This window comes from Aulonocara stuartgranti, assembly GCF_965226115.1.
Source record: "Aulonocara stuartgranti genome assembly, chromosome: 17".
Classification (NCBI taxonomy): Eukaryota; Metazoa; Chordata; class Actinopteri; order Cichliformes; family Cichlidae; genus Aulonocara; species Aulonocara stuartgranti.
Window position 1 is genome coordinate 40,397,259 of NC_138953.1, and position 23,232 is coordinate 40,420,490.

General features: G+C 43.0%; 3 protein-coding genes across 4 annotated transcripts in view; 1 reads left to right on the plus strand and 2 right to left on the minus strand.

Annotated features, from left to right (window-relative positions):
• braf (B-Raf proto-oncogene, serine/threonine kinase) overlaps nucleotides 1-11,517 on the minus strand; it is a 31,971-nt gene extending 20,454 nt beyond the window's left edge. Inside the window, exons 1-3 of one of the 2 annotated variants that reach the window (XM_082510382.1) lie at nucleotides 11,220-11,517; nucleotides 678-779; nucleotides 284-571 (exon numbers count right to left, since the gene is read on the minus strand). In XM_082510382.1, the coding sequence (XP_082366508.1) occupies nucleotides 284-571; nucleotides 678-779; nucleotides 11,220-11,375 (546 nt within the window). In that variant the 5' untranslated portion in view covers nucleotides 11,376-11,517. The remainder of the gene's footprint in view (nucleotides 1-283; nucleotides 572-677; nucleotides 780-11,219) is intronic. The other variant, XM_082510381.1, reaches the window with a different exon arrangement.
• Nucleotides 11,518-12,548: 1,031 nt separating this feature from the next.
• On the minus strand, nucleotides 12,549-21,520 carry mrps33 (mitochondrial ribosomal protein S33). Its single transcript, XM_082510409.1, has 3 exons — nucleotides 21,153-21,520; nucleotides 15,378-15,594; nucleotides 12,549-13,033 (listed from the first exon to the last, which is right to left on the minus strand). The coding sequence occupies exons 2-3, from the start codon at nucleotides 15,590-15,592 to the stop codon at nucleotides 12,928-12,930; spliced, it is 321 nt and encodes a 106-aa protein (XP_082366535.1). The 5' UTR covers nucleotides 15,593-15,594; nucleotides 21,153-21,520; the 3' UTR covers nucleotides 12,549-12,927.
• Nucleotides 19,104-23,232, plus strand: part of tmem178bb (transmembrane protein 178Bb) — an 83,453-nt gene continuing 79,324 nt past the window's right edge. The window contains exon 1 of the mRNA XM_082510395.1: nucleotides 19,104-19,151. The gene's annotated coding sequence lies outside the window, so the exon portion shown is untranslated. The remainder of the gene's footprint in view (nucleotides 19,152-23,232) is intronic.

The window sequence follows — 23,232 nt, forward strand, 5'->3', positions numbered from 1 at the left end:
CGCCGTCTTTCATCTCTGAGGTTTTATGACAAAATAATAATCACGTGTTCCTCAGCAACACGTTACATGTTACACTGTATCATCATTAACTCAGCAAAAACTAAGTCAACATGAAAAAGCAGTTTGTGAAAGACCAGATGCAAAGCTCACCAAGAGGATGTATCAACTCTGAACATTAATATCTGCTGCTGCAAATGAAGCGCTGGCTCTCAGGAGCCTCGTCAATCAGACTTTCGTGCCTTAAAATCCACATAAGCATCCCGAGAGAGTGGCTCTCACTTACCACTGTTCGCTGTTTGTTGGGCAGGAAGACCCTGACAATGGGTTTCTGGGGGGAGCGAGGGTTGGCTCGGCTTGTGTCAGTGGGGGTCTGCAGGACAGCCAAAGTGTTTGGGGCCGAGTGGAAAGCCTGAGGCCCTGCACCAACCCCACAACCTCCTATCTTGACTTCCAGAAGGGCTGGTATAGCAGACTGAGAGCAGGAGAAGTCTGCGCTGTTCCCGATGGCCTCCAGCAGCTGCTGCTCCCTCTGCTGCAGAGCGTCCAGTTTGCTGGTGTACTCCTCATAGGCCTGCCAAAGAAGAACCGTGAGGAACGAACTCGACAGCTTCAACACCTCCGGTGACATTTACGAGGGTCACAGCAAGTTCTGTTCACATAAGCCGAAACGATCTTACCTCTAGATAAATGGAGGGAGGGTTGTGTTCTCCGCCAAACTTGTCCAGGAGAGCCTCCAGATGTTCTTGTGTTAACTTTATCATCTGTTTGATGTTCCAGATCTGCAAGGAAACAGGGTAAAACGTAAATACCTGCACAACTAAAAAACACATTATCATACCAGCTTTACCAGGATCAGATAACATGGACACCCCTGGAGATGTACAGATGTAATCAGTAAAAAACAATAAAAAATAAAGTATTTAATTGGTTCTTTCTTTCTACTTTTAGGACCTCTGTGAAGTAGCTGGGGACACTGGGGCTGTAGCTGCTTTACTAACAGGTTGGTGTTCGATCGCTGAGTGTTTGGTGGAGACACCTGTGGCACATTTTTGTCACGGGGGTAGGAAAGAACAACACAAGAGCCAACCCTCCATCACCGGGCTTATCACATGCCGAGAGATGAAACGAGCAAAACCAAATAATTTATGCATCATTTATATTGCTACACTCAGGGGTTAAAGGTGGGCCGGAACCAGCATTAGGTTCATTACTCAAAAAAAGTAATGTTTACACATTACTCATTACTTTTCTTTAAACCAAATGTTACTTAGTTTCTACCAGAGTACACCTGTTACATTACTTTTGTCTTTGTCTGTAAAATGATCTGAAATATTGCATAATTACCAGCTCGCAATATAAATCTGAGACTACAGACTCACACCAACAAAAATCCTTATGCTAACACACACACACACACACACACACACACACACACACACACACACACACACACCATTTTTCTTTCAGTTTGTTCATGAACTCAAACCAAACACACGCAGTGAAGATGAACACCAGAGCGACCGTTACAGCGATTCTCCTTCACAAACACGAACAGGTTGACATGGATGCTGCGCCGCTGCCTTTGTTACCTGATGAAGTTCAGCACGATGTAGCCGCTTCTGTCCTGGGTGCAGTTTTACTGTTGCACTCTTATTTTTAATTGCTCTAAAGCACTAACGTAGTGACCATATCTACACTTACTTTGACATCGGGCCTGTAGCGGGACGAAAAGCAGCAAGCTCGATGTTTTTCCCTCTTTCTACCCACCCATGTGCAGATAAGCGAGAATTTTGTTAACACAAGTAGCAGCACAATTGTAACTACAATTACTGAAACAGTACTCTGTTACTGATTACTGTAATATCTACAAGTTGTTGTTTGAGGCACTTCAGCGAGTGTTGGAGCGGAGCGAGGATGGAGACAGTAACGTGTAAAACACACAGTAAATACACAAAGTGCTTCAGTGTGTCAACTAATGCTAATGCTACTGTATTACTCGCATAGAGAGAAGTGAGAGCTAATTCCCCCAAGACAGACAGCACAGGAAAGGAAAAGAGAGCTTAGAGCTAAAGGAAGGACAGCTCAGCCCTACGTTTCTTTCTCACTGTTGTCCCGACTGTATCATTATTCTGTGGACACAAAGTCATCATCTACAATGCAGGCGACAGGAAGCAGAAATTAGCTTTCGCTGAAAGGTAGATGGTCTATGCCAGGGGTGAGCGATCCAGGCCTCGCGGGCCGGTGTCCTGCAGGATCTCACCCTGGGTCAGCACACCAAATGATTAGTTCCTTTCCAGGCCTCTGCAGAACTTACAAGACATGTTAAGGAAGTAATTTAGCCATTTGAATCAGCTGTGTTGGATCAAGGACACATCTAAAACCTGCAGGACACCGGCCCTCGAGGCCTGGAGTTGCCCACCCCTGGTCTACGCCTTAGCGTTGGGTGAGGAGGTCAGTAAGTGAAAGAAAATGTTTAACGATGTGAAGTGCTACACATTTATGCGGCATCATTCATGATTGAAGAACGTGAATAATGGTTTAAAACACCTTATTAGTTTTTGACATTTTCCATTAAACGGTTCTCAAACGTCACTTAATATCCGAGTGTTTCTTGATTTGAGATTAGTCGTTTAGTCTAGAGATGGCACGATACCACTTTTTTATGTCCGATACCGATATCATAAATTTGGATATCTGCCGATACCGATATGAATCCGATATAGTGTTTTTTAATCAACAAAACTGTTTTTTAAATATCTTGCTGCATTTTGTATAAGTTCATACTCAAGTTTAAAACAACAACTACACTAAAGCTATTCTGTTATACCTGTATGCAAAAAAAATATTTCATAGTTCAGCAATACTGATCAATCTAATAAACTTAGACCTACACCATCCTCCCTATTCTGGTATTTTAAAGAGTACTTAGCATTAGGGCTGCCACAAACGATTATTTTGATAGTCGACTAGTCACCGATTATTTCTGCGATTAGTCGACTAATCAGATCATCATCCATTGGACGTAAAACGTACAGCTTATTGCACCAGCAGCATCTGCTCTTATATAACTATCATTAGCTTACAGCTTGAAGTGTTTAAGGTCTGTGCTAACTAAAAATAAAGACAAGATGATAGTTTATTACATTTTAATGAAATTTGCAGATTGTTTCGGTGAAGTTTAATAAACTCCTTGCTATCTAACCTATAACAGCATCTCACACTTCTGATAATCAGCTGTCTGCTTGATGTTTATTCAGCTGTGTAAAAACTATAACTTTAATCTCAGACAAACAGGAACAAATAAAATACTAAAAAAAGCCAAACAATAACATTGTTAAGTTATCTAAGTGACTCATATATCATGTTTAACCTGAGTAGTGAAAGACGGCGGTGGGTTTGAAAACGATCTGCCGGGAGTCCGGTGTTCTCACGGCTCTAGTGACCTAGCCCCCGGCTCGCTATCGAGCTAGTGGGTAACAGACGTCTCCGAAAACGTCGGAGCGCTTTTGAAAATATGTGGTGTCCTGATAAACTGAGCAGATATTTGAGGTTTACACAGCTACATTCTCGCCTGAAAATATGTTAAACGTTTATTTTGTGACCCAGAAAGAATAATAAGAGTAATATTAAAACTAACTAGCTGCCGCCATTGTTGGAAACTAAGCAGGGCCGCGCTATGAATTCTGGGACACAGCTGCTGCTTCTTCTTCTTCGGGGTTTAACGGCAGCTGACATCCTTGTACATGCAGTGCTGCCATCTTCTGTTTCAGTCCGTTATTACACTCTTAAATCCTGCTACTGATTCCTGCGTCTTTTGTGATCTTACAAAGTTTCAAACGACGCGTCGACTATTAAATCAGTCGTCGACGATTTTGATAGTCGACGTAATCGTGACTAGTCGACTAATCGTGGCAGCCCTACTTAGCATATATATTAAGCAACCTAACTAATAGAGTTCCAACTCCCAGCAACAACAAAAATAAATAAATAAAAAATAGGGAACCACCCCCCACCCTCCACCTCATGATGCTTAATCGACGTAATCAACCTTAATTTGATGCAGTGTGAAAAAAAAATGCACAGAAATCAATTATTTTTCAAGAAATATTAAATAGATTCAACATCTTTCTTCAACAAAATTGCAGACTGCACAGATGGTACCTTCCCAAAGGAAAAAGTACTATAGCTTACTAGGGTATATATATTAGACTTAATAGTCACTATATACAGTAATTGACTTCTATTCATTTTGCATCAAATTAAAACTTTGGGTGTCAGATAATTATTTATTAAAAGCTCGACATTTTAAATGAGAATAAGAAAGAAAAGTATGTCTTTGTGCCCCCTTTTCCCTGTTAATGCCCTATCGGCCCCCCTGGCTAAACTTTGCTAGATCCGCCCCTGCACAGTTACCAGCGTCAGCTACGTAGAAAAAGATCCTGGTGTAGAAAGTAATATTAAATACATTCTAACAACAGCTGATCAAGCTTAAACGTGCTGCTGTTGTTCAGCCGCTGGTTTCCTCTTTCTGGTGCAAAGTGGGCCAAAAACAAACAAGAGAGACAGACTCGCGACAGAAAAGCCGATCAGCTGATCGTTAAGCAGTTTCACGATTGAAGTAGCAGCAAGAAGAGGCAGTCGTTTGTTAAGCTTAACGCAGGAATGCTTTACAAACATTCAGAGATGGACTTACACACTTGCTTTACTTCTCTCGGGATAACTTTGTCGGAGATGAAATGCCGGGTTGCTAGCGAAGCTCCAAATGCTATCCAGACCACCGACAGGTCCCGCATGCCACAGCTGCTCTATCACGTGATGCATACTGCTCCGACGTGCTAACGTTCTGAGGTGAGTTACGGCGTGTTGCAAGTTTTGTGAGGTGCTTTCGTGATATTTAATGGATCGGATTACATTTTTTATTTTTCTCCGATATCCGATCCAGTAATTTAGGTCGGTATCGGACCGATACCGATACGTAATATCGGATCGGTCCATCTCTAGTTTAGTCCAGTTTACTTTTCCTCGTTTAGTCGACCAAGTGTCAGGAACAAGGGTGATGTACAGAGCTGCAGAACAAAACAGAGGGACAAAGCTGATGAGGCATACCATGAAGACATGGGAAAGAGTTGAAGCCAGGTTAAGAAGAGAGGTGTCAATCAGTGCGTGGCAGTATGGTTTCATGCACCGAGTGGAAGAGCACTACAGATGTGACGCTTCACCGAGTCTTTATGGATCAGAGAAAGCAGATGATACAGTGCCAAGAGAGGAGCTGTGGTTCTGCATGAAGAAATCAAGAGTGGCAGAGAAGTATGTGAGGGTGGTGCAGGATGGGCGTAAGGTTGGTGAGATTACATCAGGGATCTGCTCTGAGCCCACTCTGGTGTGCAGTGCTAATGGGCAGAGTGACAGGTGAGGCCAGAGAAGCACCTGTTTGCAGACGACACTCATCTGTAGTGAGAGTAGAAATCCAATATCCTATGAGGTGGAGGAATGCTCTGGAGAGAAGAGATGAAAATCAATAGAAGCATAAGTATAAATACGAGTCGGGCAGGTGGGACAGTGCAGACGCAAGGAGTAGAGACAGTGATGGTAGAAGAGCTTCAGTAGCTGGGACCATCGAAAGAAGTGAACAGTGCACATGAGGGGTGAAGAAAAGAGTGCAGGCAGAGTGGAGGTGAGTGCAGGGGTGAAGCGTCAAAGTAGGATAGCAGCAAGAGGGAAGCAGACGGTTATAAGATGGTAATGAGACTTGCTATATGCATGGCTGGGTGTTGTTTGTGGCTGAGCTGCAGAGCAGGGATGGAGCAGTGGGTTCCGGCTGTGGTGAAGGAGAGGCTGACGCCACAACAGCCAATTATGCCTCCCCTACTGAAGTAGGACAGGGAACCTGGAGGACAGACAGCTGAGCAGAGCACAAAGCAGAGGGCTGACTCAAGTGAGTGCTAGGAAGTGACTTCACAAGTCACTTCCTTTTTCAATGCCCTGTACCAACACAGAGCGGAGCAGCTACCTGAACGCTGCTCCAACAGAGGTCGATTATCTTGTTAATAATTTCACCTCCTCACTACGTATGACTCTGGATACTGTAGCTCCTGTGAAAACTAAGGTCTCTAATCAGAAGTACCTGACTCCGTGGTATAATTCTCAAACACGTAGCCTAAAGCAGATGACTCGTAATCTGGAGAGGAAATGGCGTGTCACAAATTTAGAGGGTCATCATTTAGCCTGGAGAAATAGTTTGCTGCTTTATAAGAAAGCCCTCCGCAAAGCCAGAACATCTTACTATTCATCACTGATTGAAGAAAATAAGAACAACCCCAGGTTTCTCTTCAGCTCTGTAGCCAGGCTGACAAACAGTCAGAGCTCTGTTGAGCCAACCATCCCTTTAACGTTAACTAGTAATGACTTCATGAACTTCTTCACTAATAACATTTTTATCATTAGAGGAAAAATTACCAGTAATCATCCCACAGATGTAATATTATCTACAGCTACTCTTAGTACCATCGATGTTAAGTTAGACTCTTTTTCTCCAGTTGATCTTTCTGAGTTAACTTCAATAATTACTTCCTCCAAACCATCAACGTGTCTTTTAGACCCCATTCCTACAAAATGCTCAAAGAAGTCCTGCCATTAATTAATGCTTCGATCTTAAATATGATCAACCTATCTCTAATGATCGGCTATGTACCACAGGCCTTCAAGCTGGCTGTAGTTAAACCTTTACTCAAAAAGCATCTCTAGACCCAGCAGTCTTAGCTAATTATAGGCCAATCTCCAACCTTCCTTTCATATCAAACATCCTTGAAAGAGTAGTTGTCAAACAGCTAACAGATCATCTGCAGAGGTTTATTTGAAGAGTTTCAGTCAGGTTTCAGAGCTCATCACAGCACAGAAACAGCTTTAGTGAAGGTTACAAATGATCTTCTTATGGCCTCTGACAGTGGACTCATCTCTGTGCTTGTCCTGCTAGACCTCAGTGCAGCGTTCGAAACCATAATATCCTATTAGAGCGATTAGAACATGCTGTAGGTATTACAGGTACTGCACTGCAGTGGTTTGTATCATATCTATCTAATAGACTCCAGTTTGTGCATGTAAATGGAGAGTCCTCTTCACACACTGAGGTTAATTATGGAGTTCCACAGGGTTCAGTGCTAGGACCAATTCTGTTTACATTATACATGCTTCCCTTAGGCAGCATCATTAGAAGACATAGCATACATTTACACTGCTGTTCTGTCATTGCCTGTTCGTAGCTAGTACTAGCAAAATAAATGCAGTTATTTTGTTTATAGCGGTAATCAGTTCAAGTATTAGTATAACACTAAGTCTATTTTTATGTTTGTGAAGTAGGGGCTGGCGATATATCGAACTTACTCGATGTATCGCTAGTTTTTCCATGGCTGAAATCGCTTTATCATAAGCTGTTTGCAAAATGCGGTAATTTGACAAACATGCTGTAAAACTATTGTCGCTAAAAGGCAGCAGCGCCACAAATGTCTTCCACCAGCTGAAAAGTCATTACCTGCAAAATGAATGTTTACAACTCTGCATGTGACCGTCTCTCTACGCACCAAAGAACAAGTTAAATAAACTACCTGTGACGGTTAGTCGTTTTATAGTCGCTATCCAGACTTGTGTCTGTAATCTGAGGTCATCACATTTTTTTATTTTCTCATTTTTATATGTTATAAATAAAACAGAGCACCCTTTTTAGTGTTGACCACAGACTTACTGTCACAGTCATTTGTGGAAAACCTCTGTGTGGGTAAAATCAAACGTTTCAATTCATTCAGACTTTTTGTTTTCATGTCTATTTGAATAAGTAAACCAGCGCAGTGTTCGGCACTACATGGTTAAAAATAACATTTAAGGTTATTTACACATATCGTGATATCAGATAAAAATATCGTGATATCAGGTAAAAATATCGTGATATCAGGTAAAATATCGTGATATCAGGTAAAAAATATCGTGATATCAGGTAAAATATCGTGATATCAGATTTTCCTCATATCTCATGGCCCTCTCAGACAAAACTGTTTTTATTATAGTGGAAGTGTAATGTGAGGCATTCAGTTTAGCCGCAGGGTCATGCAGCGGTCATCATGCTACGCTCTATACACTTGACTTCATGCGTGTAAAACAAATATATAAATGTAAAACAATACTAATTAACTTGGGGAAATAAAAGAGGCTCAAATCTCTAATAAACAGATAACAAATAAATACATGGCATCGTCTCATTGTCAAAGAAGACAGGCAGAGGAGACAAGATGATGTTGATGTCTGGGAAGGAAAGCGGACATTTCTATGTCTTCTCTGATCTCACTGACGATTCTCCACCACAGCGATGCACTTTGACTGCTTTACACTCTTTAGCGTTAGGAGGCGGCTAATCGCTTCGAGTCAGGAGATGCTAGAGCGAGATTTCCCTTCCAGGCCTGCAGTTAGCCGTTTGATCTGTCTCTGAAACAAAAGTTTGGCTTTCTTAAAAACGTATCACTGTCCTAACGCTGCCCATGAACAGCTGCTCTGTTGCTGAGGATCAATCATTTGGGAAACTGAAGCGATGCCTCCTCTGGCCTCCTCTCTTCCACTCCTTCAAGCTTTTTATGCCACTACTCCACATCTTTGCTCTCCTGTGCTTCATCGCATTTTGCTGGTCATCTCTGCACTTTGCTCCCCCCCACCTGTCATCTGACCTCCGTGTGTGGCTCACAGCTGATCGCTGGACAGCTGGTTTCCACTGATAATGTTTTATGGTCCAACTCCTCATACCTGGAAACCAGTACTGTTTGGATGTGGTGCTCTGTGCACACACTAAGTGATGTGAATTGCACTTTTAGAAAAAAGGGGGAGTTTTTAAACCAAAGCTTTTTATACTAATGTTAAAACAACGGTTCCCCAGCATTAATCAATAATCCATCCTCACCATCTTTGACTTTTCCTCTCAGTGTCAAGCTCTGCTGCAAACAGACAGACCCAGCTCTCAAAAGTCTCCATGATTCTGTTCATCTGGACATGAATCAACTTTTGATTGTGTTCATGGTCCAGATGAACAGAATCAGCTTCCTGGGATTTCCACACCTGGACTCTGGTCACACATTAATGACCACATCCTCTAAATATGGACATTTGTGACAGTTGGTTCAGGGGGTTGGAAAGCTCATCTGTAACCGGAAGGTTGCCGGTTGGATCCCCCAGCTCTCTCTGTCCTGGTCGTTGTGTCCTTGGGCAAGACACTTCACCTACCGCCTACTGGTGATGGCCAGAGGGGCCGATGGCGCGATATGTCAGCCTGGCTTCTGTCAGTCTGCCCCAGAACAGCTGTGGCTACAACTGTGGTTTGCCTGCAGTGTGTGAATGTGAGAGTGAATGAATAGTGGAATTTGGGTGCCTAGAAAAGCGCTTTATAAATGCAATCCATTACTGACATGTCCAATTTTGGATGAACAGAATGCAACTGAAAAGCACCATCAAACACAGTCGCAGCTCAAGCTCAGCTCTCATTACTTCAGTCACTTTGGAGCTTTATCCAAGTTTCCAATGCACAGCAGGTTCAAATAGTTTCTCCGTCCTACAAAGTCCTGAAAATAATCAGAGTGAAGCTAATTCAATAACCAGCCAAACACAAACTTACAGAATTTAGAAATGATTATTTTTAAATAGGGTCAGAAAAGCTACGGTTTACTGATTGTTTATGTTTACACAGCTTGAGACATGCTGGCAAATGCAACATGAAGGTCGTGTTAGGGAATAAAGACTGATTATCTATCCAGCTGCACAGCAGCAGAGCTGGATAACCGATGGATCACAGTTTGCTAACTGTACTGTACAGTTAGCAGCCTTGAATTATCCCAGTGTTCTGGGACGACGTTTAATCCTCTCAGGGTGATGTACAAACTGAGGCACCAAAATATTCATCCCAGGTTTCCCTTTAAATCTGTAGTTAGAGCCATAAAATAATTGTAACCAAACATGGAATATTCTCAGTGAGACGCAGTGAGAGAGATGATCCAGAAACGACTCAAACCAGCTGCTGGAGAACGGTGCAGCAGGGACAGGTGAGACTTCATCTGCAGTTTTTCATATAAAACAGCGCTGTGTGCGTGGACCAGGGCTCAACACGTCCTGCACCAGATGTTATCTGGAGTTTGAATGGCACATGAAAAAAGCCCGTCTAAAATACACACTAAACCATTTTATGAAGAGGCCTCAGAGTCATAGCTGAGCTCAGATTTGTGATTATAGACATTTGAAGAGAAACCAGCAGATGCGCCTGTAGCCGACACACCGCAGATGCTCCAGAGACTAAAATCCAGAGTCAGCGCAGTCTTTAAATGCTTTTATTTTTAGTCTCTGGTGAGCTCGGGCCCCTGGAGCTCTCACTACAGAGCTGCAGTGACAGAGACGTGGACACAGGAACTCTCCAAATGTTCACGCAGGAGTTCTGGACCCTAAGATGGGTGCTGCCAAAGCCTGTGGCGGATTTCTCATGTTCTGTATGACATAGCAGGGAAATGTGTTCACGTCAGACATGAGCTGCAGTGTTGTTTGTTCCAAACTTTGACACAAAGCTATCCTGCTGTGTGCTTCAGGCTGCTGTCGTGGTCCAGCAGGGAGGCCTGTGACCTGCAGAATCAAGGCTAGGCTACGTGGTCGGTGCAGACACCGCTGAGGACACAGCCTGATGCTTTCTGCGTGTGGAGGAGTTGCGGAGATGCTAGTCATCTTGTGTCACATTAAAAGTAGCATGTGTGGCTAAATCACACCTCAAACACCACAAGCACGACTCGGGCTAGCCTCCAGGTCCACCATCAGCAGCCTTCTGAGCGCAGGCCTCGCAGCACCGCTCGCCGTCAAACTTTGTCCGCACCACAATTCCGCACGACACAGCACGAAGCGCTAAACTGCGTCTTTGTGCTTTGAACAGCGGTGTGTGCGCGTGCTGTTGTCGCAGCAGGCTGCAGATGCTGTGAGGCTGGAGAGAGAGGCGAGCAGGCCCGACACAAACACAGCTCCGCAGCCGGAGCTTCCCCCGCCACGGAGCCCGGCCCGCGAGCCGGGTGAGCCGGGGCCGCTCGCATTTCCAGCCCTGCGCCGCAGCCCACCGCCCGGGCTCCAGCCGCCGTTTCCCGAACCTTTCCATCCAATTACCTCCGCTCGGAGCCCGTGTCCCCTGCCCAGCTTCGACCCGCTGCCGTGGGGCTTACCTCCTCATCCTGCGGACCTCCCGGGATCCCCGACGAGCAGGACGAGTCCAGTCCGGCGCCCAGCTCGTCCAGGCCCCGCTCCCTGCCCGGCTCCAGCTCCGTAGTGTCTCCGTTAAAGACGGGCGGTGGGGACTCGGCGCTGCTCAACGCCGCCATTTTAAACTGCGAGAAAGTGAGTGGAAAATAATCGAGGAAAACGCAACCCGGTGCTGAGGACAGGAGGGGGAGACAGAGGCACGGGCCAGAGCTCCGGACCTCTTTCGATTGAGTAAAACCGGAAAAAGCAGCCGTTTGAAACGACCACGGAGAGCTTCTTACAGCCTTCCTGCGTCCACCTGCCGCTGGGAGCTTCAGGTGCCCGGGACGCTGAACACGCAGGAGTGCTGCAAGGTAGCAACCCTGGATGACCTGAAGCGTGCCGAGTGCCAGGATTCAGCCCCTCAGTACTCAGCGTGGTAGGAAACGCGGGCTTAGCATGAGCGAACCGTGGCTGATTATGAGTGTGCGCTCAGCCAAAGTGAAACAAGTCCGCACAAAGATGGCAATGCAGTGAGACCCGAACATTAACAACATTGAATTAAAACTTTTATTCACATCAAGTCCACTTATTTAGCAGCCTTCTTATAGATCACAAGTGGGGAACTCCGAGTGTCCAGGGCCGGTGTCCTGCAGGTTCTAGATACCTGAATCAAATGATTAGTTCATAACCAGACCTCTGGAGAACTTCAAGACATTTAAATCAGCTGTGTTGGATCAAGGACACATCTAAGACCTGCAGGACACGGGCCCTGGAGGCCTGGAGTTCCCCACCCCTGGTTTAGTAACTACCTGCAATAGCAAACCTTTTTCTTAATGTCACGGAAGTCAGAATGCAGTAAATGGACGGGCTGCTACTTAAAGAACACCTTAATACTCAATGTGAGCACTCGAAGCACTTTCTCCTACAATGAGACGCCTCATTCACCCAGTCGCACACACTCATAGTGCTTTTATCTGTGCCCAAGTACTGTCCGACCGACACACACACACACACACACACACACACACACACACACACAGTGCATCCATCGGAGTGTCTCAGGGTTCAGTATGTTGCCCAATGATACTTCAACTCTTGGACAGTAGGAGCTGGCAATCATCCCGATTGGTCGATGACTCCACCAGCCACAAATTGTTTAATGCCCACATGTGCTCACGTCCGCAGGTCGACCCAGAAAAACAGACTGTGGATAGCAGCATATGCTGAGCGTTTCCTACATGGAGGGATTTTATCTCCCTCTTCTTGATTTTTCCTCTTTAAAGGCAATAAAACAAAGTTTTGCACCACTCTGCAGATTTATCACATTGACTTTATTGTGAAAAATAAGGGTGTCTACTTCTATACATTTGAGCCGTTCCATCCACAGTCAAGCTGTCAGCAGCTAACGCTTCCTCCTGGGCTGTTCGACAGAAAGACATTATTATGTGGTAATAAGATATAAGCACAGCCCTCTTACTGCCACACACACGTTCAATGACATACACAATTTAACAGAAGTGGGATACGCCCGACTCAGAGCGTCCTGTCAGCACAGAAACACAGGACAGTCCCGACCAGTGGAACGCTCTCAGGACCAGCATCCCACCACGGTGCACAGCAGCCAGCGCAGCCTGCAGAGAAACCGAAGAACGAGTCCTGTGCAGCCTCGGGGAGCAGACGTGCCGCAGTTCACTTCTTCTTGCCTGCTCTCTTCCCCTCTCCTTTTTTTGGCGTCCCTTTTCCTCTCAGTTTCCTCAGACGACGCATCTCCTCCTTGAAGTCTTCATGCTCATCTCTAAAACAAATTAAGGATTTGATTAGACACAGTTTTTACTTCTGCCATACTTACATGCACTTCATCTTATGGGTTTCACTGTTTTTCACATGAGATCTCTTCAGAAAGTTATCAAACCATCACTCAGGACTTTCTGGTGAAGCAGATGAAAGCCACTTTGAATAAGTGTACAGGACATCTCTGCAGACTTTACCTGCACGGGTATGTAACATAACAGCTACCCGAGTATATCTGTGACCCATTTGAACTTTTTGTTTCCCACTGGGAGTGATCACTAAAGGCAGTAAGGGTGTGGAGGCAGCAGAGGGCTGTGAGCTAAACCTGGTGGAGGAGTGGTGCAGCTAATTTGCTCCCTCCAGGCTGCTCACTGGTCGTCTGTCACATTCAGTGGACTGGTGGACATTAAATGGACACACAATCATACAGTGAAGCAGGTTTATCTAACATTCACACTCTGATGGACGGATCGGGGGCAACCGGGGTTCAGTGGGACACTTTGACACATGGACATGAGGAGCTGGGGATCGTTTCCTCGACCTCCCAACTGGTAAATGACCCACTCTCCCATCACTGAGCCACAACCAGTCACTTAAACACAATGATGTTCTTCATTCTTCTCCACACATCTTGTGCTGTTAGCTAGTAGTCCTTGTATTTCTTCAGCTTCGCCTTCAGCTCATGCTGGACCCTCCTCAGTGGGAGCCTGACCTGGAAGCTTTAAGCCAGGGATGGGATCTAGATATCACACCTGAATCAAATGATGAGTTCATTACCAGGCCTCTGGAGACCTTCAAGACATGCTGAGGAGGTCATTTAGCCGTTTAAATCAGCTGACACATCTAAAACCTGCAGGACGCCCGGAGTTGGACACCCCTGATCTGAGCAGTTAAACATGTCTTTAAGGGAAGTAATGAGCCAAAGCTTCTTGTTCACAGAGCAACATACAGCCCTGAGATGGTAAGATGGTGTAGTTACACACAAATGTGATATACTCTGTCATACAGCTTATTAATGTCCTCTCAATGTGGTTTACAAAGTTTATTCCAGCACGTGGACCCCTGCAGTGCCTCAGCAGCTTCAAATAGCCAGCCTAATAACTCCAGTGACACTGTACGCTTTAGCAGCATTACCACACAGCATGTCTCGTTCTCTGTTCTAGTGCACACTCAACTTATTGTTGTCTAGTGAGGCGTGGTTAAAATCCCCACTGGTAACCATGAGACATTTTCCATAATAGGATAAATGATGACACCTCCACATCACATGATCTTTGAATGCACACAAAGAAACAAAACCCCTGATGAATAATACAGCAAATCATTTGGATACAATCAGTTCAATATCTGGGCCACAGAAACATTTCATCACAAAACAGAATAAATAACAAAAAGAAATGCATATCTAGTAACAAGGTAATTAGTAATTAAGAATAATTAAGTGATTAAAAACTAGTGGGAAGTGTGGGAGTGGCAGGATGTTGTCAGGCTGCACAGCTCCATGGTAGGAAAGCCTGCTCCAGTGAGCAGTGGGTCAGCACGAGGCCACGCCGACGCTGAGAAACAAGAACTGTCGTCGAGTTACAGTCCAGACGTGAACCACACTTTACATTATTAACATTTATGGATAGAATCGAAGATGCCGTCCAATATGCCAAAATCAAAGAAAGCAAAAACCCCTCTTCTTCAGACTTACCCATGATGACCTTTAAAATATTGCATTCAGCGTCTTATACTTTGTAAATGAGTCATTTCAGTTTTTAACAAAAAGGCAAAGCAGTCAGAGTACTTTCTGAAGCAACTGCAGTTCACATTTCCCCCATTTATAAGTCACTTCAAATTCTTTCTGAAGTAATAAATAGTTGCTGATAAATTTCAGAGGCACCGACAGAGGCAGAGGGCGGAGCTTGGATCTCTCTCGGATTCCGGCCTTCATTTCCTGGTTATCTTTTTTGGTTTTGGAAACAATGTAACTGCTCCTGCACTGACATACTTATTGTATGTTACAGTGTTTCATGCTGAATTTCAATTATTTATAAAATGTATTTCAAACAAAACATTTTAGCGTGCATATTCATATTTGTTTGTTGTTTAATCAGGATGATCCTCAGTAATCAGTTCATTATCACAGCTACACTGTAATGTAATTACATTTTTAAAGGGAGAAAATGACAACAGTGGGATTTGTTTTACATTTTTTTGTAAATCCCACAAAAAATGAAAATAAATGAACTTTCAAACTCTTAAAACTGTGTTTCGGCAGCACAACTGTGTAAAAATAAATGAAGCCATGTTTGCTTTTACAAAGGTAAATACTGTCATCGTATCACAGGTGTATTCTACTGTACCTGAACAGACCCATGAACCTGAGCTTCTGGGTCACAGCGTAGTAAATCTTGTGGTGTGGGTACCAGTCATACACCTCCTTCCTCTTGGCCGTAGGGGGCTCCTGGAATAGCTGGACCACCTTCATAGATTTCGGGTCAGTTGGATGCACAACTTCTCCAAAGATCTGTGAGCTCAGTCTGGCCATCCGCAATGCATAGCTGGACAGGCCTGCCATCACTAATGAGCACAAGAAACACAGAGTTTGACATGTGACGAGTTTGGACACGCCTTCTCATTTAATGTTTTTCTTTATTTTACTACTTTCTACATGGTAGATACAAACTGAAGACATCAAATAAGTCAAACAGGATATATGGAGTTACGTAGCAAAGAAAAATGTGAAAAATAACTCTGAACACGTCATATCACAATGTACAGTTTTTGGGTTTCTTTGTGGTACAACTTATCTGTTTAATCAGCATGAAAGTTACATGAACGTAGCATGTGTAAAAGTATTCTACGTAAGTTTTTCTATGATTTTAAAAGAGCTGGTGATTCATCTTCATGGTAAGAAAGGACTGAAAATTTTGGGCTTTTATTTGGAGGAACAATGAGATGCTCGTGCTTGTCAGGGAACACTGGACCAGCTCTGCATCCACTCAAAACATTCAAGGGCGTCTGGGTGTTTGCCCAACTAGCCTGTGTGTGTTTTGTGGATTTGGAGCAAGCATTTGACCGTGTCCCTCGGCTTCCAGAGTAGATCGAGCCTGTTGTTGCAGGGTCCAGTTCCCGTGAAAGTTTAGTCTGCGCTGCAAGCAAAAAGTCAGACTCATCTTCAGTGGGTTTTGGACTCTGCTGTTCTGCTCATAATATTTATGGACAGAAGTTCTAGTTTGCACTCAAGGGGTAATGTGAGAGGCTAGTTCATTACCAGGCGTCTGGAGAAGTTGAAGGCATGTTGAGGATAGAGCAGGGCGATATGGCCAAAAATATTTATCACGATATATATTTGAAAATTTGCGATAACGATATAACTGATGATATAATTGATGCGAGACAAAATACAACTCCACAACATTACTAGTGCAAAAAGACAACCTTCCATTTATTTTCACTTAAACAAGAAGCTGGTTTTTATGTACATTAAAGCTTTATAAAAATGTAACAGTGCAAATACAAATTCCTTGCTGAAAGTTTAACCAAAAGGCATTTCCAGCAGAAATGGGCCGACATATCCTGAGCATAACCATGTATAATATCCACTGAAGTTAAAAAGAGGTGCTACCTGAAGGAGATTAGGAATCTGGAGAACTGGTGCCAGAGGAACAACCTCCTTCTAAACGTCAGTAAGACAAAGGAGCTGATAGTGGACTTCAGCACTAAGCAGGAGAGGAACTACCAGACCCCCGTCATCAACGAGTGCCCAGTGGAGAGAGTGGACAGCTTCAAATACCTCGGAGTTCACATCACGCAGGACCTGTCATGGTCCTGTCACATCAACACCGTGGTGAAAAAGGCCCGACAGCGTCTCTACCACCTCAGACGCTTGAGAGACTTCCAACTGCCCTCCAAGGTGCTCAGGAACTTTTACTCGTGCACCATAGAGAGCATCCTGGCGGGAAACATCTTAACCTGGTTCGGGAACAGCACCATGCAGGACAGACGAGCTCTACAGAGGGTTGTGCGGTCAGCTGAGCGCACCATCCGCTCCGAGCTCCCTGACCTGCACTCAATCTACAGCAGGCGGTGCTGGACCAAGGCCAGGAAGATGGTGAAGGACCTCAGCCATCCCAACAACAGACTGTTCTCTCTGCTGAGGTCAGGAAAGCGATTCCGCTCCCTGAAGACCAACACAGAGAGACTGAGGAGGAGCTTCTTCCCGCAGGCGATACGGTCTCTCAATCACACCACCACACAGTACTGACCCACACATATGGTTCTTACACACACACTGGACTTTCTGGACTTTGGTTTTGCACAACACTGGTCACTATATTCTTCATTTCCAGTTAATACTTGTACAGCTGCTGTTATTGTGTATATATTTATTTATATTTAGATTTCTTCATACATTCTTATATAGTTCTATATTTTGTATTTTGTTGTACAGTTATTTTATTTTCAACTTTAATTTATATATTTATCTTTATCTTATTCTTCCCAGTTAAATTTACCCTTCATTCTAATTTGTGTTGTACAGTTATTTCATTTTTAACCTTAATTTATATTCTATTCCTTCCTAGTTAAATTTACCCTTTTTAATTTTTCATATTTATTTCCTATCTTATTCATAGCCTTTTCCTTTTTTGTTCTCTTTAGGTCACGAGCAGTTGTCCAAGCATTTCACTACATATTGTACTGTGTATGACTGTGTACGTGACAAATAAAATTTGAATTTGAATTAAACTGCAGTGTGCAGTACGTATTTTTCGGACCATAAGGTGCACGGGATTATAAGGCACATTAAGCGAAACAAAGCAGTCAGATAAATCAAACTTTATTAAACTCATTCTTCTTGCTTCCTCCACTTCTGTACCATTGATTCATTAATGCTGTATTCTATCACAGCTGCTCTATTCCCATGTTGTTGCAGTATATTAATGACTAACCTCGTATTGTGGATGGATTATCTCAGTTGTTCTTCTGACTGAAGTTTGGTCCGTTTACAGCATCCTGCCATGCGATTGCATTTGTCTCTAACCATCAGGAACCCTCACGTTAACTTTTTTAAGTGGAAAAGTGTTAGCGTTCATCCTCCAGCTTCACTGTTTATATTATGCTAACATAGCTGTGTCGCTAGCGATCACGTAGCACATCATTAATACCAGCTAGCCCAACTTCAGTAACCCTACAAACGTCACTGCTGTTTAGTTTCCTGTCTTCATTTATGTTGGAAGTGATAGCAGAGCTGTACGTTTGATTTTTTTCAGAAATCTCTCAGTCAGAACATGCTATATCATGCTTAGGTAACTAGCGAAACTAGCGAGCTAACTTCCGCTAGCTTCCTGCTAGCTTCTAACTCCGTTAAATGTAATACATTTTGTTTTCATGGATGCCTGGAAGTTAAACTTCACAGTTTCACCTGGTAAAGCAGCGATGCTGATCGTTTTATTAAAGATGAAAGAATATAGACAGTTTTTAACTCTCAGTGATGCTGCAGTGTTGTTTGACCTGAAGGATATGGAGTTTAGGACCCAGATTACTCCCAGATTTAATAGCATCTTAGTCCGACAATCCGGTTAGGGTTAGTAACCCTAACCCTAACCCTATGGCATTACTGAGAGTTGAAAAACTGTCTAAAGTCTTTCATCTTTCATCTTTAATAAAATGATCAGCGTTCTGCTCTACCAGGTGTAACAATTGAGTTTAACATCCAGGCATCCATGAAAACGGAATTTATGACATTTAACGGAGTTAGAAGTTAGCATGGAGTTAGCTCGCTAGCTTTTATCTAAATACAATATAGCATGTCCTGACTGCGGGGTTTTGGAAACAAATTCAAACGTACAGCTCTGTTATCACTTCCAACATAAATGAAGACAGAAAACTAAACAGCAGTGACGTTTGTAGGGTTACTGAAGTTGGGCTAGCTGCTATATAATGATGTGCTACGTGACCGCTAGCGACACAGCTATGTTAGCATAATATAAACAAGCTAACTTTTTTTCCACTCGATAAAAGTTAACGTGAGTGTTCTCGGTGGTCAGGAACAAATGTAATCGCATGGCAGGATGCTGTAAAAGGACCAAACTTCAGCCAGGAGAACAACTGAGATAATCCATCCACAATACGAGGTTAGTCATTCATATACTGCTGCATGGGCTGGGCTGTAGTTACATGCTAAGGTTTTAAAAACTGAGCTTAAATAAATGATTAGCGGTAATAAAAGCCGAGGGAGGTCAACAGTGGTCGCTGACTGTTTTAGGAGCTTTTTGAGATCAAATAGAAGAAAATACAAAACATTAAACATGTTAACAACACAAAAGCCATATTAAACGCAGACTACTTTAGACCCGGAAGTAGGATTCGTCGCGTCATCACTGAACAACCGGATAACGACGGCCGCTTGCATGTTCTGCAAAAAAATGTGCTTTGTCGTGTATCTGACGGACAAACACCAAACCAGTTCCACATCACTGAAGTTGCACCATTTTTACAAACCAATTCTGGTTCATCTGTTTCACTCAACAATCGGCCATGTGCGTATGAAAACAAAGGCACTGCGCATGCGCGTTTTACTCATATTCTATCGCGATATTTCATTTTCCTATCGTTGCCTAACATTATACCAGTATTACCGTGAACGGTATAATATGGCCCAGCCCTAGTTGAGGAGGTCGTTTAGCCATTTAAATCAGCTGTGTTGGATCAAGGACACGTCTAAAACCTGCAGGACACCGGCCTTAGAGGCCTAGAGTTCCCCCACCCCTGCTCTACACGATGGTTTGGCTTCGCCTTAGAGACAGGGTGAAAAGCTTGGTTATTCAGGAGGAGCTTGGAGTAGAGCTGTTACTCCACCACACTGAAAGGAGTCAGTTGAGGTGGTTCGAGTATCTGACTAGGATGCCTCCCTGACACCTCCTAGGTAAGGTGTTCTGGGTAGGTTTCACTGGAAGTAGATCTCAGGGCAGACCCAGGATACACAGAAGAGTAGATTTCTCAGATTTTTTGGAAATACCTTGGTGTCCCCCCAGGATAGCTAGAGAAGGTGGCTGAAGAGATGGAGCTCTGGGCGTCTCTAATATGTACTTATTGAGACATATAGCTGCATATGACTGGAATGCATACAGCAAGAACTGGTTTATTTTCCTCGCACTAATACACAATACGTAAAGGAAACAATAAAAAGCACAGTGAACATTCCTCCAAAAACATTTAACATACCATGTGCCGTAGTATAGCTAGCCTTCTCCCTGATGCTAATGTAATAACTAGCTATGCCAGCCTGACATTCAAGGGTTAATAAAGATCAGCAGGTTTTGGCCTGAACTGGAAAATGCAGCGTTAGCATCTAAATGATCTGAGACAATTGAGTCGGTCGTGTTGATTATTGCTGTAAATTATGAGAAAGTACAATTTTTCCTCTCTCTGCTAAAGGAGCTAATAAAGGAAACATATGTTAGAGCTGTTTCTTATAGTTTATAAACTGTATAATATGCTGTATTATTTAATTTAGTCCAGCCTGTTCTGGTCTTGGAGAAACGGCATCATTTCCATAGAAATGAATAAAGAATTCTGATTGAAGCACCATTGCTTATCATTTCAAATATTTAACTGCAGGTCACGTCACTCACAGAGCACAGTGGAGTACACATACACTGGTTTGTCGGTAGCAGCTCCTGAAACGTAAGACTGCCACACATCTGTTCGACCAACACCAGTTGATGTAAGTTAATCTGGAACACCGGTAAACCCAGGAGTCCGGCGGCGTAGATTTACATAAACTCGCTAAATCCAGATTATAAACTATGTTAACTTATCAAAGTGCGTTCGTGGGTCCGTATAATTCAGTTAGCAAGGTTCGTTGTATTGCAGATTTAGAACTATTAGTAATTATATATTAGCACGTTTTTAGTTACTTTGGGTCAGCTGGGATAAATTATACCGGGAGGCCGCCGAAGTGAGTTAGACTGGATCACTGAACAGCAGGTAAATATGAGAAGTAGGGTTTCTGATGCTGCAGTCACAGGACGATCTGTTAACACTGTTCTGTGTTTGAACAGGAGGAAGCAGCTCGTGTCTGTGAGCTGCTGTGAGCAGACGAACAGCTTCATGACAGTGAAATTAATTCTTACCGCAGCTGCGCACGGCGTTGTTTCCCGAATCTGTCTGTAGCCTCTGCTTCAGGTAACAGGTAACAGTGCACACGTTCAACTAACCGTAACCTTCACCAGAGACGGTGCATCACGCGTGACACATGCTCCGTGGAGCTGATTGGCTTGTTCCTCTTACTTCCTGTTTGTGCGACTCTGTGTGAATTACACATATCTATCGTTGGAACAATTAGTAGTTTTTATTACACATATGTGTACCCGTTAGCCGTCATTAAATTCTCGAAAACACCATCCTAGAAAACAGTATCCTAGTCGATATATTCTAATTTATCTACGCATACACCAATGCGTTTACGCAATCAAAGCGGAAGTCCGTCCCTGTTAATAGTTCCGTGGATGTGACCGGTATAGGCAAAGTTCCGCTTAAATGCAGCTGTTCGCTTATAAGTGCAGGAGGCGCTGATTTTTAATTTGGCTTGGTAATAATGAGACGGAATTGGTTTGAAATACACTGTTGGGTTTCACTCAGAATTTCCAATGTACCTGCCTTCACATCTAAGGATATTCTTTACTTTATGGACAATCTGGATTCTGAAATCTCAGATGTTGTCAATTTTGTAATAGTGCTATGTAAGTTTTTTATTCATTTATGTAAGTGGAAGAATGCCTCTCCTATGTTTACCGTCTTCTTGAATTACTTTTGTCAATATTTTAAGTCACTTAAGCTTATTTCAAATATGAACAAAAAAACTGCTGTACTATGCTGTAAAATCACAAAATACTTGCTATTCTAATTTTCCTGCCTGTGTCAAAAGGTCTATGTTCCTTATTACTTTATCCTAGAAACTTTTATTTTCTCACTGTAAAGTTATGATGACTTGCTTCACCATCTTTATAATGTAAATTGTTACAATTCTGGTCTGTTTCCTTGACTTGTTTTGTATATGAAAATTTCTTTCAATAAAAAATAATAATAATAATGAGACGGAAGCATTTCAAAACAACATTTAGCCCACGTGTTCTGCAGCACATAATTCAATCAATTACTCTTTACTGACACACTTTACGTCCATCGTTAAAAAAACCAAACAACAAAAAACACAACATATAAACTTAATAAAAAAATAAAGTATTAGTAAAGCTGGTATAGCTGGTAAGGGCGCGCTAGCATCATATTAAATATCCTGTGGATTAAGAATGAGACTCAAGTTTATATTCATGTGCAGACAGATGAATGAATACTTCTGACAACATACTGTAGCAAACCTGTCGAACACTAAAGGTGCTTTCTAAAAGTCTCATTTTGCAGCACTTTTATCTATGCTTAACACTTTTTCTGACACACACACACACACACACACACACACACACAGGCACAAATTGGGTTTAATTTGCGCCTGTATAAATAAAAAACTGTAAATTCATAATGATATTTTAATAACATTGTTTTGTGACATTTCATTAATACCTTTCTATTCAACATATCTTTGCTATTTACTTTCTTTCTGTCATTCCTTTTCACACAATCTCGAGTGTTTGCGTTCCTGACAGTTAAGTTCTTTGTATTTAGTTATTTGTATTTTCTCCAGCAGTAAAGCTGTTGTTAAGTTCAGTCCAGCTTGAGAGGTATTTGGGTCCTAACCTGCCTGGCGTTTAAGACGTTTAAGGTAGGTGCATGGGACCCATGGCTCAGTGCTCTATGGGACCACAGTGCACACGTGTGCTTGAACCTGCCAACAGAGTCGCTTTACTGTAGTCACATTCACTCAGCCAGTCCAGAGTGGAGCACAACCAGCAATAGTGCAGTGTATAGTAGTGTAAGAATGCATGAGACAGTGTCATCAGTAGCACACTTGGAAAAGATGCTTTTGCAAACGTTTGTCTAAGAGCCGTGCGTTACACAGAACCTTTTTTTATTTACTGTGGTTGAATATGAGTTATTGAATAAAAAGCTCATCTACAGTACCAGCATCATGGTTTTGATGTTAGACTGTAAAAGTCTTGGTGACCTGAAGTGTTTTCACGTCTGAAAATAGACTTAAATTAAAATGTACCAAGGTAAAGCAAGGCTTTCATGTCAGACAGCTCTGTCATAAAGCTA

What these genes read in the sequence shown, in the direction of transcription:
- mrps33 (XM_082510409.1), bottom strand. Translation starts at nt 15,592, where the DNA reads ATGGCAGGCCTGTCCAGCTATGCATTGCGGATGGCCAGACTGAGCTCA. An exon ending in AGGTTCATGGGTCTGTTCAG is followed by an intron (nt 13,034 to 15,377) that starts GTACAGTAGAAT and finishes AATTTGTTTTAG; the next exon opens with AGATGAGCATGAAGACTTCA.